A 16,180-nucleotide genomic window follows, 5' to 3' on the forward strand; every position below is an offset into this window, starting at 1 on the left:
CTTTTATGAAACCCACTTGGTCATGATGTATTATTTTTTTGATGTGGTGCTGGATTCTGTTGGCTAGGATTTTGTTGAGAATTTTTGCATCTGTGCTCATAAGGGATATTGGTCTTTAGTTTTCTTTCTTAATGATGTCCTTACCTGGTTTTGGGTTATGCTTGCTTCATAAAAAGTATTAGGAAGTTTTCTTTCTTCTTCTATATTCTATATAATTTGAGTAGAATTGGTGACAGCTCTTCCCTGAATGTTTGGTAGAACTCACCAGTGACTTCATTTGGTTGGGAGTTTTTTGATGATCTGATCAATTTCTTATTTTGTTATGGATCTGTTCAAGTTTTTTACTTCACTCTGTGTAAGTTTTCGTAGATTGAGTTTTTCTAAAAATGCATCCATCTCTTCTAAGTTTTCTAATTTGTTGGAGTACAACTCTTCATAGTATTCTGTTATTATCCTTTTGATTTTGTTGGGTTCCATTGTGACATCGCCCTTGTGGTTTCTAATGTGAGTTATTTGTGTCTTCTCCCTCTTTTCTTTGATTAGGTTTACCTATGATCTGTCAATTTCGTTAATCCTTTCAAAGAACCAGCTTCTTGTCCTGTTGATTCTTTCTATAGTTTTTCTGTTTTCCATCTCATTTATTTCTGCTCTTCCCTTTATTATTTCTTTTCTCTTGGTGGCTGTAGGTTCCCTCTGATGGTCTGTTTCTAATTGTTGGAGATGCTGTGTTAGCGTGCAAATTTTGGTTCTTTCTTCTTTTTGGATGTGCACATTTATCACAATAGATTGTCCTCTCAGAACCACTTTCGCTGTGTCCCAAAGATTTTGGTATGTTCTATTTTCATTCTCATTTGTTTCTAAGAATTTTATGAATTCACATTTAATTTCTGCCTTTACCCAGTCACTTTTCAGCAGTGTGTTGTTCAGTTTCCATATATTTGACTTTATTTCCTTAGTCTTCTTGTTGATTTCCAGTTTTATAGCACTGTGGTCTGAAAAGATGCTCTGCAGTATTTTGATGTTTGTTAATTTATGGAGGCTTGCTTTGTGACCTAACACATAGTCAATTCTGGAGAATGTTCCATGTGAACTGGCTAAGAAAGTATATTGTGCTGTTGTTGGGTTGAATGCTCTGTACACATCTATGAGGTCAAGTTGGTTGATTATGCTGTTTAGTTCCTCTGTAACTTTGTCGAGTTTCTTTCTGGTTGTTCTGTCCCTTTTTGAAAGTGGCGTGTTAAAATCTCCCACTATAATTATAGATTTATGTATTTCTTTCTTCAATTCTAGTAAGCTTTCCTTCATATATCTTGGTGCTTTTTCACTGGGAGTGTAGATATTTATTATGGTTATGTCACCTTGCTCAATTGACTCTTTGATCACGAGGTAGTGTCCTTCTTTATTTCTTATGCTGGTTTTTGTCATAAAGTTTACTTTATCAGAGATTAGAATTGCCACTCCTGCTTGTTTATTGTTGCAGTAAGCTTGGTATATTTTTTTCTATCCTTTCCCTTTAGTCTGTTTTTGTCTTTTGTGTGTAAGGTATGTCTCTTGAAGGCAGTATATTGAAGGGTCTTGTTTTCTTATACAATCTTCCACTCTCTGTCTCTTCACTGGTGCATTCAATCCATTGACATTCAAAGTAATTATTGATATGTATGAATTAATTGCTGCCATTATATTACCATTTTGGTAGTGCTGTTTGTTCCTTTTTTCTGTATGCCCTCTTGTGCTGAGTTTGTGGTTTTTGTGCTATTTCTTGTCGGTTTCTTCTTAGATTTTGTGTTCACTTGTTTTGCTTGGAAGTTCATTTTCATGGTAAGTTGTGAAGTATTAACTTTCTTTGGGGTTACCTTACATTCTATTAACTTTTCTCTCCATTTAGGAGAATAGGGGTTAGGAATCGGGCTGTGAATTGCAAGGTCAGCAGTTCGAAACTACCAGCTGTTTCGCGGGAGAAAGATGAGGCTTTCTGCTCCTATAAAGATTGACAGCCTCAGAAACCCTGTACAGGGTCACTATGAGTCGGAACCGACTCCACGGCACATAACAACAACAATTGTATCTTGTAATCTACCTGACATCCTCACCACCTGGATCTCTGTTCCTACATTTATCCCTTCTTTGACATTGATATTATTTTGATCTTCGGTTGACCTCCCAGTTCCTTTGAATTTGTTGTTGTAGTTTTATACTGTTCTGAACTCTGCTATCTGTCGACTGAGTTCCAGGTGGTGTTGCCACACCTGTCAATCTCTGGTTGTTATCTGTTCTTGTTGGTTTTCAGATCAAATAACTCCCTTTAGGATGTCTTGAAGTGCTGGATTGGTTTTGACAAAATATCTTAGATTCTGTTTATCCTGGAATGTTTTGATTGCACCATTGTATTTGATTGATAGTTTTGCTGGATAGGCGATTCTTGGTTGGCAGCTTTTTCTTTTAGGGTTTTGTGTATGTCTCCCCATTGCCTTCTTGCCTGCATGATTTCTGATTAGAAATCAGAGCTTAATCTGATTTGTTTGCCTTTGTAAGTGACACTTCTCTTCTCCCTGGATGCATTTAGGATTCTTTCCTTGTCTTTGATTTTGGAGAGCTTGATTATTATATGTCTTGGTGACTTTCTTTTGGGGTCTATCCTTCCTGGGGTACGTTTGGCTTCTTGAATGTTTATCTTCTCATCTTTCAAGATATTAGGGAAATTTTCTTCCAGAAGCTCTTCAATTATCTCCTCTATGGACTTCTCTGATTCTTCCTGTTTCAGAATGCTATTATTTTTAAGTTGCTCCTCTTTATGTTATCCAGCATGAACCTTAGACACTTCAGATTTTTTTTTATCCTTTTTCAACTTGCTCTTCTATCTTAGCGGTATTGAGAAATTTGTCTTCCAGCTCTCTAGTTCTGGCTTCCATCTCTTCTATTCTGCTCCTTTCCCCCTTCAGCGTATTGTCCATTTCTGATATTTTATTATTAATCATCTGGACCTCTTTTTGCAGGCTTTGAATTGTTTCCAATGCTGTATTGATCTTGTTTGGTTGCTCTTGTAGTACTTTCCTGACTTCTTCCTTGTTTTCCTCCATCCCTTTTTGGAGCATTTGAATTTGTTTCCATATTATTCTTCTGAATTCCTTCTCAAGCAAATCCAAAACCTGCTCTTCCTCTTCTGGGGAGCTTTTGTCTCTAGCTCATTTGTCTCTTTTTTCTGGTTTTGGACATGTTTTGAGATCGTTTGTTGTGTTTCGTATCTTTTCTTTGTCATTTCCAGTAGTTATGTGGGTTTTTTAATGCTTAAATGGATTTTTGTTGTTGAGTTATTAAGCTTATTGGATGTCTCCTGGCGGATATGATCAGGAAATAGGCTTCCCTTTTTGCATGTAATACTTAGTAGCTGTTAATGGCTCTTTTCTCAATGGTGGAATATTATGGGTTAAGCTTGTAGCTTGGCTACATGGCCACAATTGCTGTCTCTTCTTGGGTAATGTATGGAGAAAAAACTCCCACCCCACGAAAAATGTGTCATCAAAAGGACCAAAAACAGAAGCAACATAAAAGCAGAGACAAAAACCACCACTTTGAAACAAAATAAAACTGTGGCCAACTGGCCAGTTGCCTTGCTACCCAGGCAGTGTGTGTGCACTGTAGGAGCCTGCTGCAGTGGATGGGGGTATCTGCTCACTCAGGCTCCTCCTCTATTCACCACTGTAGAGGTACACAAATAGATACTGAGAAGATAATGGGAGAAAGATTGTCTACTATTTTTGTCTCTAAAGGTCAGTCAGGTATCTGCGTGTGTACAGCATAATTCTCAAGATAGTTGCATCTTTTTATGTTAGGGTTTCACAGATTGTTCATATGGTTTGTCTGTCAGGCCAGACCAGGTTTTTTCTTGCTGGATAGGCCAGAGTAAAGAGTCCTGCACAAGTTAACTTTAGGGCTGGGACCCACAGGCTGACGTCATAAATAGCGGCCAAGCTCTTTCTCTCCATGCTGTGAGAAAACTGTGGAGTGAGCACTGGACTTTTTTTTTTTTTTTTTTTGGGGGGGGGGGGGGCGTGCACCCACCTGCCTAAAGGCGTCCGGGCTGGGCAAAGAAGGCATGGCAGGGAAGAGAAGGGAAAAATGTGTAGAGTCCCCTGCACCTCCTTTTGCAAATGTCACTGCACTGCTTTTAGCTCAGGTTCCCTGTGCTGGTCTGGCTGTAGCTCCGCCCTCTGAATGCTGCTAGGTTGAGGTGGCTGCAGAGGGACTCCTGTCTGGAGCGATTCCTAACTCACAGTATTTTCCTTTATACTGTTGATTTTTCCACTTGTGTGTGCCAGGAAACTGATGCCCTGGACCTTATGTTAGATCCAGAGCTCTGGTGGTGTTCCGTGCAGCTTCTCTGGGTTTTACATCCCTCCCCCATGGAGCCTTTCCTACCTGGCTGTCTCTGCTGCTGCCCAAACTGAAAACACATATGCTACCTTTTGAGATGGATGAACATCATCCATTTATTTTTGGTGAAGTGACTGTGTATTCCTTCCATCTTCGTTTGATGCTTTCTGCTTCATTCAATATTTTGCACATAGAATCCTTTAATATTGTAAGTTGGGGTTTGAATTTTTCTTAAGTCCTTTCAGCTTGAAACATGCTGAGTTTGTTTTTCCTCTTCTAAATCCAGGTCTTTATACATTCATTATAATACTTGACCTTGCCTTCTCAAACTCGCCATTGAAATTTTTTGTTCAGCTCTTTTTTCTAGTTGCTCTAGGTTTTCTTTTCCTAGTTACTCTAGGTTCTTTATGCTCAAGAGCATGCTTCAGAGTTTCTTCTGACATCCATTTTGGTCTTTTCCTTCTTTCTTGTTTTCTACATGACCTTTTGCTTTCTTCCTGTATCATGTTTGTGGTATCATCCCACAACTTTTCTGGTCTTCAGTCGTCAGTGTCTAATGCCTCCAATCTGTTCTTGAGATGATCTCTAAATTCAGGTGCAATATGTTCAAGGTCAAATTTTGGCTTCTTTTATTTTTCTTCTGCTTCAGCTTGATCTTGCATATGAGCAATTGATAGTCTGTTGCACAGACTGCCCCTAGCCTTGCTTTGTCTGATGATGTGGAGCTTCCTCACCATCTCTTTCCATAGATGTAGTCAATTTGACTTCTGTGTACTCTATCTGGTGATGTCTACATGTATATTTATCTTTTATGTTGTTTATGCCACAAATAACAACTTAAAGGTATTTGCAACAAATAAGTCGTTGGTCCTGCAAAAGTCCATCATGTAATTTCCAGCATATTTTCTATCACCAAGGCTATATTTTGCAACTACTGATCCTTCCTCTTTGTTTCCAACCTTTGCATTCCAATCACCAGTAATTATTAACACATCTTGTTCAATTTCAGACTGAAGAGGTTCTTAGAATTCTTCAATTTCATCATCACTGGGTTTAGTGGTAGACGCATAAATTTGAATAACAGTGGTATTAACTAGTTTTCCTTGTAGGCATATGGATATTATCTTATCACAGACAGTGTTGCACTTCAAGATAGATCTTGAAATGTTCTTTTTGATGATTAATGTGAGTCCATTCATCTTCAAGTTGTCATTTGTGGCATAGTAAACCATATGTTGGTCAAAATGGCCAGTACCTACCTATTTTGCCTAGGTTATCAATCTTTCTGTGTTCCATTTCATTTTTGACAACTTTCAATTTCTAGATTCATATTTTGCATTTTCCTTGTTCTGATTAATAATGAATATTTACAGCTATTTTTCCTCATTTTGAGCTGTACCCTATCAGTAAATGAAGTCTCTGTTTTTACTCCATTCATGTCATCACGGTTAACTCTACTTTGAGGAGATAGCCCTTTGCCAGTTGTATTTTGAGTGCCTTCTAACTTGAGGGTCTCATCTTCCAGTACTGTATTTGACAATATTCTTGTGCTATCCTTCATGCTTCATTATTCAATACTCTGGTACTATCTGACAGTGTTCCAATGCTATTCATAAGGTTTTCAGTGGCTAAATGCTCAGAAGTAGTCCGCCTCTCCTTCTTCCTAGTTTGTCTTAATCTAGAAGCTTAGCTAAGAACTGTCCAACATGGGTGACCCTGCTGGTATTTAAAATACTGGTGGCATAGCTTCCAGCATCACAGGGACATGCAAGTCACCACAGTACAACAAACTGACATGTGAGTGGTGGTTCAATCTGTATACTGAACAAATAATCCAAGAGTCGGGACCATATGAAGAAGTATGCAGCATCAGGATTGGAGGAAGACTAACAATCTGAGATATACAGATGATGCAATCTTGCTTGCTGAAAACAAATAGCACTTTGCTTTCTCAAGTAGTCAAAACAAAGAGTACTTTGTTTCCTCCTTTCCATGTCTGATAGTATGGGACTGAGCTCTCCTGAGTGAATTTTACTCCCACATTAGGGAAGGGTATGGGATGAGATGAAAATGGCCTGGCCTTCACGATGTATCTGGACTTCGTAGCATCCTCTGTTATTATCTAATTAACTTCTTATTGTCAAAGTTTGACACAGAAAAGAGCCTGTGTTTTCTCCAGTCTACATTTCTCACAGAACGCTAGTGCCGAAATGATCTTTCTGGAGTGCAGGGGCTCTTTACTCACCTTCCTGTGAGATGGGTCATACAGGATTAAAATGATGCAGGGTTAAGATGACGCAAGCAAGTGTGAGGAACAAGTGACATCTGGCTGCTGAGTTGAGGCAGCTGGACAATGTCCGGCCCATTTAAAGGACACACACAAACTACTCAGCAGGGTCAGCATTACTACACCTTTTCAAACAAAGCCAGAAATCTAAATGTAATGTTCAATCACCAGATTTTTAAATGTTGACAATTTAAACAAATATTATTTCAACTGCATATGGACACACCGTAAACAAACTAGATGGCCAGTTTGTCCTCTGTGGAAAAGATGGAAGCATCTGGCCAGCAGCAGAGAACAGAGAGAAGAACAAGGCTGGCAGGGATCAGGGTAAATAAAGCCTATTGTGTACAGCAGATCCCAGTGGCAGACCTGGCACAAGGAGCAGCAGACACCTAGCAAAGGGCTTTGTGGTGTCCGGGCTGTACTCCTCCCTTTCCCAGGGAGAATGTTCCAGGGAGAAGGAAAGCAGCAGAGTCTATGGATCACATGCTGGCCCGACACCCAATGGGAGGCTGTTGCTGGGGAGAGATGAATCTCCAGTCTTACAGTGACCCTCTGGAGAGAGAAGGTGCAGTAAGGAATGCTTCTACTCCTTGTTACCAATAGCAACTCTCACTCTCTCCCCTCACAGACCTGGCAATTCCTAGGTTGGCATGTCTTTTCTGGCCATCTCTTTCCCTCCCTCTGTGCAGATGTCTTTCTCTTGTTTCATCAGTGTTCCTGTGTCATTACTGTTGTTGTTGCTGTATCAGCCACCAAGTTGGCACCCGGGTCACAGTGACCACAAGCACAATAGAATGAAATAATGCCTGGTCCTGTACCATCCCTATGATTAATTCAGGACTGGGCTGTTGTGATCTAGTGAGTTTTCATTGGCTGATATTTTGGAAGTAGATTTCCAGACCTTTCTTCCTAGTCTGCCTTAAGTCTGGAAGTTCTGCTGAAACCTGTTCAGTACCATTGTTATTGTTGTTGTTAAGTACCATCAAGTCGGTGGTTTCTGAGGCTGTAAATCTTTGCAGGAGCAGAAAGTCCCATCTTTCTCCCATGGAGTGCCTGGTGGACTTGAACTGCTTACCTTGTGGTTTTCAGTCTAGTGCTTATCATACAGAGTCAAACCACGCTCCTAATTTAGTACCATTATTTGTTGCTGGTAGATGCATCGAGTTGGTTCTGACTCATAGAAACAAGCAAATCTCCATGGCAGAAAGCAGTAGCTGTGGATGAGGTATATTGACTGGGAATCCAACCAGGCCTCCCACATGGAAAGCAAAAATTCTACTACTGAACTATCAGTGACCCTATGTCGTTACTAGATGTTGTTAAGTACCATCCAGTTGGTTCCAACTCACAGCGACCCATAGGGTTTCCAAGGAGCAGCTAGGGGGTTTGAACCACCTCATGGTTAAGAGTCCAGTGCTTATCCTACAATGCCACACCAAGACTACACTTTGTTGTTGTTGTTGTTAAGTGCTGTTGAATTGATTTTGACCCATAGCGACCCTGTAAAGGGCTTTTAAGGAGCAGCTGGTGAGCTTGAACTGCTGACCTTGTGGTTCAAACTGACCTTGCAGTCCAGCACGTTAACCCACAGTGCCACAGCAGGACTACACTTGTTGTAGTTGTTACTATGTGCCATGGAGTCGGTTCCAACTCATAGTGACCCTGTACAGGGTTTCTGAGGCTGTAAATCTTTACAGGAGCAGAAAGCCTCATCGTTCTCCCATGGTACAGCTGGTAGTTTCAAACTGCTGACCATGAGATTAGCAGCCAGATTTGTAACCACTACGCACCAGAGCTCCTTCTAGGTGACTCGAATTAATGAAGATTTTGTGTATGTTGAGAGGTTAACCTCTGCATAGGTGGGAACCACAGTCAAGGGAGCAACCATAAAACTGTATAAAAGACAAAAGGGTCTTGTCCCTTCAAGGCCTGACTGTCTAGAATCTGTGTCTAGGAATGGAGAGGAGGTCACAAGTGGTGCAAGGGTGCCTAGAGGTTCAGGAAAGATGCATAATTTTCATAGGGAGGAAAAAGAGAAGCAATGGATATTTGTTATATAATCAAAATATACACAGAGCCTCATATAAATACATGTACAAAAAAAGTCCAACATTGGGCCCAACCTTGTTTCCCAAATTTTGGTCAATCATATACTTCCAACACAATTTTTGCCATATTCTCATGCCACTCATGCAAGTATTTCTTTAGTAATTTTCTTTTAATTAAGCCTTTGTTTTACATGAATATGTTTATTAAAAGGAAATGCTATATCACTGCCAAAAATAAAAGCCCTGTATCACTTGACATAAAAAGAAAACTTTAGTGAAAACAAAATTGGATATGTTCATCAACATAGTAACTGGCACCATCTTGAGTGTTACTAGGTGTGTGTGTGTGGTACACCTTTGCATGTGTGTATACCTCACTCAGTAAATTAATGTCTTAAGGAAGAGAAGTCAGCAAATCCAACTTCTCTGGTAAGAAGTTCTGTGATGCCACAAAAGATTTCAATGGAGGTTATATGACGGGGCTTCAAAGACAAATTATGGACAAATTCCATTATCTTCAAATTCCATTTTTGAAGCCCTATCACATATTAAAGTGTCCATGTTATTACTTGGGCTCTATGACCCATCTTTGGAGTCCTAGTGTAGAACTGTAGAATAACTACTGGACAGCAGCGTCAGTTTGAATCACAAGGTCGGTGGTTCAAACCCACCAGATGCTCATCAGAAACCCTACACAGGGTCACTATGAGTCAGAACCGACTCGATGGCACTTAACAACAACAGTGACATGACCCATCTTCACTATAGCTCCTTACCTTGTAAGTGCGAAGATAAAGATTTTCCGAGAAAATCATAGGTACTTAAGGTGTACTTTAAAGTGAATGACACCATACAGAAAGTCATCCATAAGTCTTTTAGTCTCTATTAGTGTAACCCTGTGAGCGACCTAAAGACTTGAGTTTATCAGAAGGAGCATCAGAGAAACTCCAGTCATCGGGTTGCAAGAAACTAAAGACTAGACTCACCATTTCTTAGACTTCAGGCGAGGTGCTGGATTCCGGGGGATAAGGAAGAGGGCTCTCATGGGGTGCATGTCACAGAGAGCTGGAAGAGAGCAAAACAGAGGCCAGCTGGGGTTAGGAGGCCAAACCCACCCTGGCTATGCAGATGCTGCTGCTGAGATATTTCCCCAAGTCCTACCATAGGTAACCCGGGTATAGGAATCAGAACATCAGTATTCTTCCATCTGGCGCCCATTTAAAAAAGTCAATGTCTAATTACAGGAGTCTCATAAATTGTAACATGTTCCACATAAACACTGTTAACTCTAGTGAATATACTTTCATTTGATATTTAAGAGCACTAACTTAAAAGATCAACAAATAGTTATCCTTGTTGTAAATAACAATCTGAGATTCAGGATGGCATTTATAGTGGAAATGGTGAAGATATTGCCATTAATCAAAACTTAAGCCATAAATAAAAGAAGAGAGGGGTATTCAAAACATTTGTGGAAAAGTTCCATTATGTCTTAATTCCATTTTTCCAGGAACTTTTGGAAGCCCCTTTGTTTATATGATAAGCCATGATCTATTTCTTATAAAATGAAGGCTCATCCAAACCCAATGTTGCTATGAAGATTTTAACAGTCTAAAGCACATTAAGAATACAGTGTCCCTAAAAGGCAATGGAGTCTGTGGGTAGAAGTTTGATTTTAGCCTAGTCTATCACTCATCAAAAATGGTAACATAGGTTTAAAACGATAGTATGTTATTTCTCAAGTAGTATATGATTCACAAATGCCTATTAGCATTGGGGCTGAGAGAAGTCTCATTAACAAACACTGAAATCGACCATGCTACAGATGAATTCTGTCAAGTCATTCATGTCAAGTCACAGAGAAATAACACAACATTGCTATTCCTGAGGGGAAAGGGTCATGCATGTGTGACCTCTCATGCAAAATAGGGTCCTGCTATAGTCCGGGTCCTCTGAGAAACAGCCTCCAAGGTGGGATTAAACATGCATGGATTTTACTAGGGACAATTTGTGCCGGAAAGGAGGGGACCAAGGAAGGCTGGAAGAGCTGTTAGATTGTGATGCAAGTCTAACTCTGCGTGGGGGAGAAAGGGAGAGAGGGCTGTTGGAAGCACTTGAGATGGTCCTGAACCTTAATGAAGCCTTAGGAGGATTTCCTGGGTCAAAGTCACCTACAAAGGCATCCCTTGTGTCCCAGGGTCTGCTTAGTATCACGGCTACTCTCTGCCAGTGCCTGGATTGGCTCCTAGGAAGTGACTTTGGGGGTCATGCTTTCCTGTACTAGAAACGTGTGAAGCATGTGCTCAGAGCCACAGCAGGCAAGAGACACGCTGCAGTGCTGCTCCTCCAGATCTACAAGGAATGGAAAATGTGCTCAATCTTGCCAGAGCCCTGACCATTCTGCCTCAAGTATCAGCAGGGAAATCTAAAAACCCAAACACCAGGATCGTCATATGAGTGACTGCAATGAAGTACAAGGGTTCACATAACCCAGGCACTGATCATTGGGATTTGGATTTTCCTAAATTGGAGTGATCTTCTTTGTGGGTTGGTCCTGGCTTTAGGTTAGGAAAAGAGGAACTCAAGAAGATAATTATACATCAAATCTGTAAACAAATAAGACTCCTCCAAATTTGCTTTCTTTTTTTCCCCTCAGAAAAAGAAGATCCTCACACCACTCTGAAATGAATGGATTCCTGGTTGATTTAAGGTGACTCTGCTTTCTAAGTATGCCAGCCAGAGTCCACGCAGGGCTCAGTGTAGCAGAAGTAAAGCCAGGAACCTGGAGGACCTGCCAAGCTGAACAGCAACAGACTGCACCCTGGAGGAAGGGGACTATACTTACGGGGAGCACCTTCTGCCATCTCAATGGCGGTGATTCCCAGAGACCACAAGTCACTCTGAAAAAGAAGGAAGGCACAGATACATGCATAAATTCCATCAACAAAGAACAACTTGGATAAACTTGCCTGAGGGAAAGCTATTCAAGTTGTTGGTTGACAAGCCTGATTCTCCACTAAGTGACAAAGCAGGAATTGCCTACTTCACTTTTCACTGACAATACCTCTTATGGTGCCTGGCACATGGTGACTTTCAATAAACGTTTGAAAAGAGAATATATGGTATTTTTAATTAATTAAAATTTGTAGTTAACGCTTTCACTGGGTAAATCTCTGCACTGAAGTTTATCTAATTAATTGGATCACATGAAATTACTGCAGTCTTAGTAGTTTTTTGGGTGCTGTTAGCACTGTAGGAGAAGCACTGGACTGTTAACTACAATATTAACAATTCAAATCCACCAGCTGCTCTTTGGGAGAAAGATGAGGCATTCTGCTCCTGTAAAAATGTGCAGCTTTGGAAACCCTATACAAGGTCACTATGAGTTGGAACTAACTTGATGACATTTAGAAATAGCAAAAAAAAAAAAAAAAGAAGTTTTTTTAAAGAGCTTTATTAAAGTATGATTGTCATATAATAAACACCACGTATTTCAAAGTATGTAATTTGGTAAGGTTTGGCATATCTGTATACCCTTTAAAATATCACCACAATTAAGATCGTAAACATATCCATCAGCCCCAAAAGATCCCACTTGACTACTGGTAATCCTTCTTTCTAGCCTTTTCCTGTTTTCATACCCTCCCCTGTTCCTAGGCAACCACTGATCCATTTTTTGTTAACTATTCATTAGTTTGCCTTTTCTAAATGTATGCCAATGGAACCACAGAACATATGGTCTTTTGTGTCTGGTATCTTTCACTTCGCCTAATGTTTTTCAGTCTATCCAAATTGTAGCATTTATCAGTACCTCAATCCTTTTTATTGCTGAGTAGTATTTCACTGGATAGACCATAGATTAGTCACCATTTACTTGTTGATGGCTATTGGATTGTTAACCAGCTTGGGTTGCTATGAATAAAGTTGATAAGACTTTCCTGTGCCCGTCTTCATGCAGATGCCTATACTTTCAAAGGAAATAGTTAGGAATTGTTGTTACATAACATAAAAAGTTGTTATATAATATAAATATAGGGCAGTCGTATGTTTATATTCAACTGTTTTTAATGTACAAAAACAATTTAATGTTATTGAACCTAATAAACAATACAAAAATCCTCACAACTGGACTATAAGCAATATGATAAACAGAAAATACATTGAAAATTTGAAAGATTTCATTTTTCTTGGATCTACAATCAATACCTATGGAAGCAGCTGTCAAGAAATCAATGTATTTCATTGGGCAAATCTGCTGCAAAAATTTTTTTAGCACACTCTTTAATGTGCTAAAAAGCAAAAGTGTCACTTTGAGGACTAGCATATGCTTGATTTAAACCATAGTATTTTTAATTGCCTCTGATGTGATGCTGTAGGATCAGCACTGGACTGCAAACCATAAGGCCAGCAGTTTGAATCCAGCAGTTGCTCCTCCGAAACCCTATACAGGGTCACTATGAGTCGGAATTGACTCGATGGCACATAATATCAACAACATGCATGCAAAAACTGGGCCACAAATTAGAAAGAATGAAGAAGTGCTGCCTTTGACTTATGATGTTGGTAAAGTATACTGAAATACCATGAACTACCAGAAGAACAAACAAATCTGTCTTACAAGACCTTGTTGTTGTTGTTGTTATGTGCCACGGAGTTGGTTCCGACTCATAGCGACCCTGTACAGAGTTTCCGAGGCTGTAAATCTTTATGGGAGCAGAAAGCCTCATCTTTCTCCTGTGGAACAGCTGGTAGTTTCGAATTGCAGACAGAATATTTCTTAAAAGTGAGGATGGCAAGATTTTGTCTTACATACTTTGGAAAAATGTTTTCAAGAGGGTCTAGTCTCTGCAGGAGCACATCGTGCTTGGTAAAGTAAAGTAGAGGTCAAACAAGATGAACTGATACAGTGGCTGCAACACTGGGCTCAAACATAACAATTGAGAGGATGGTACCCGACGAGGCAGCAATTTGTACATCAGTGTTCTGTTGCACATAAGATCACTATGAATCGGAACCAATTATACAGCATCTAAGGAGCTCTGGTAGCGTAGTGGTTACAAATCGGACTGCAAACTGCAAAGTCAGCAGTTTGAAACTACCAGCCGCTCTGCGGGAGAAAGATGAGGCTTTCTGCTCCCGTAAAGATTTACAGCCTCGGAAACCCTGTGCAGGGTTGCTATGGGTCGGAACCAACTCCACAGCACATAACAACAACAACAACATACAGCATCTAACAACAAAATGAGGACAGAGATTTTTCTTTTTATGGTGCTCACCTGGAATAGAACTGAGCACAGTGCTAGATGTTCAGTATATTTGTTGAATTTGTATACAAATATCTTCTATCATGTAAGCTGATTGTTGTTGTTAAGTGCTGTCGAGTCGGTTCCGACCCATAGCGACCCTGCACAGGGTTTCCGAGGCTGTAAATCTTTACAGGAGCAGAAAGCCTCATCTTTCTCCTGCATGTAAGCTGATTAATATGTGAGATAATCTGTAAACCTTGATATACGTTCTTATGGTCAGAATGACTTTTAAAATTGTCTTCTCTCTAACAATATGCCTCCCCCACATTGTGTGTTTATTAGTAGTACTTGTAAAAGAGGGTTGTTGAGTCAATTCTGACTCATAGCAAACCCACACTTTAATCATCTCTACAGGGTCACTATGAGTCGGAACCAACTCAACAACATTCAACAACAATAAGTATTGCATAAAATCCAGTTGCTGTGGCGTCAACTCAGTTCCTGGAGATCCCATGTAAGTCAGAGTAGAACTGTACTCTATAGGGTTTTCAGTGACTGACTGTTTGGAAGCAGATCACCAGGTCTTCCCTCTAAGGCACCTCTGTTGTTGTTGTTGTTGTTAAGTGCCATGGAGTTGGTTCTGACCCATAGCAACCCTGTATAGGGTTTCCGATGAGTGACTGGTAAGCTTGAACTGCCAACCTTGCAGTTCAAATGGCTTTGCAGTCTGGCACATTAACCCACAGTGCCACACCAGTGCCACCTCTAGGCAGACTCAAACCTGCAACCTTTTTGTTAGAAGCTAAGTATACTAACTGCTTACACCACCCAGGGACTACAATTAGTGCTCTGGAGGTGGAAAATCAAGAGAGGAGGAAAGCCAGGTAAGAAGTTGCTTGCATCTTCCCAGGAGACTGGTAGGAATGCCAAATTTGGTTGAGTGGCATGCTATCTGGATAAAACTCTCAGCATGCTTCCATTTTAGACGCCCATGGATTCTCTACATTACTTCACACCCTGACTTGTAACCTCACTAAGATTAGAGTGATCAAAGTGAAATTTCCTGGCTATTCCCTTCAAGCAAATGCAAAGGTCACATGAACAGGAGACATAACTGAAAGAGAATGATAGAATCCATGCTGAGCCATTCCCAAGAAAGACCTTTCTAAATGCTCTGTATGTTACACCCAGGTAGAGGCCCATAAGTACAATCCACTTTAAAGCAGGTAGCTGGGGCACCTGTTAACCCCACACTCGGACTAAAGGAGATTCTTGCATTTGTGAGCCCTCTAAGTGTTCCCATAAATATTATAGGGGCTCTGTTCAAATAAGGATAATAATGCATCTTTATAACAGCACCACCTTCTGTGTCCAAATCACTTCTCTACGTATTTGTTGTTGTTGCTGTGTGCTATCAAAGCAGTTCTGACTCATAGTGATCCTGGAGAGGGTTTCCAAGGAGTGGCTGGTAGATTTGAAACACCAGTCTTGCAGTTAGCAGTCCAGTGCTTATCCTACAGTGCCACAGGATTATCTCTGCATTTAACACAGCTTAAAAGAAGGCAACTCTTGTCGTTTCCCTTTGCTATATAATTCAAGGTGCACTCAAAGGTTTTTAATTGAAATACAAAATAAAATGCACTCCAGGTCTGCATAGTCCAGCCAATGATGAGTTTTCCTGAAGGCCACTTCTGGAGCTAATGGGGAAGGACCAGCCCACTTATTACAGGTTGGCTAAGAAGCAGTCACTGGTGAAGATGAAAACATAGCTCCCTTGTGCCTGGGGTTTGATAGTTGACTGAAACAGACACTCATTTGGGAACATGACAGAAACAATGACTCACTCACTATGCAGGAGGTATTATAAAGAAAACACAGCTGGAGGAAGCAGCAAATGGCTGACTGGTATAAAAGGTTCCTATGCTATGCTGATGAGACTCTAGTGTCGCCAGGTCTCCTTAGTACTACCACCATTGTCCCAGAATCCCTAGGAATTGAGTGTCTCTGTACTGTACAGGAGTTCTAGTGTGGCGCTCTGGGCTAATGCATCAGACTGCAAAGTTGTTTGAACTGCAAGATTGGTGGTTCAAGCTCACCAGCTGTTCCTTGGAAGCCCTATACAGGGTCGCTATGGGTCGGAATCTACTCAATGGCACTTAAGAACAACATACTGTGTTGCTATGAGTTGGAACCAACTCGATGGCACTTAACAACAACAACAACAA

General features: G+C 40.5%; 1 protein-coding gene across 8 annotated transcripts in view; it reads right to left on the reverse strand.

Annotated features, from left to right (window-relative positions):
- TNIK (TRAF2 and NCK interacting kinase) overlaps positions 1 to 16,180 on the reverse strand; it is a 549,276-nt gene that overhangs the window by 151,686 nt on the left and 381,410 nt on the right. For all 8 annotated transcript variants that reach the window (XM_006861839.1, XM_006861838.1, XM_006861835.1 and 5 more), the window contains exons 8-9: positions 11,555 to 11,609; positions 9,696 to 9,774 (exon numbers count right to left, since the gene is read on the reverse strand). In XM_006861839.1, coding sequence (XP_006861901.1) covers positions 9,696 to 9,774; positions 11,555 to 11,609 — 134 coding nt within the window. The remainder of the gene's footprint in view (positions 1 to 9,695; positions 9,775 to 11,554; positions 11,610 to 16,180) is intronic.

The sequence above is a fragment of the Chrysochloris asiatica genome, unplaced genomic scaffold (assembly GCF_000296735.1).
Source record: "Chrysochloris asiatica unplaced genomic scaffold, ChrAsi1.0 scaffold00043, whole genome shotgun sequence".
Lineage (NCBI taxonomy): Eukaryota > Metazoa > Chordata > Mammalia > Afrosoricida > Chrysochloridae > Chrysochloris > Chrysochloris asiatica.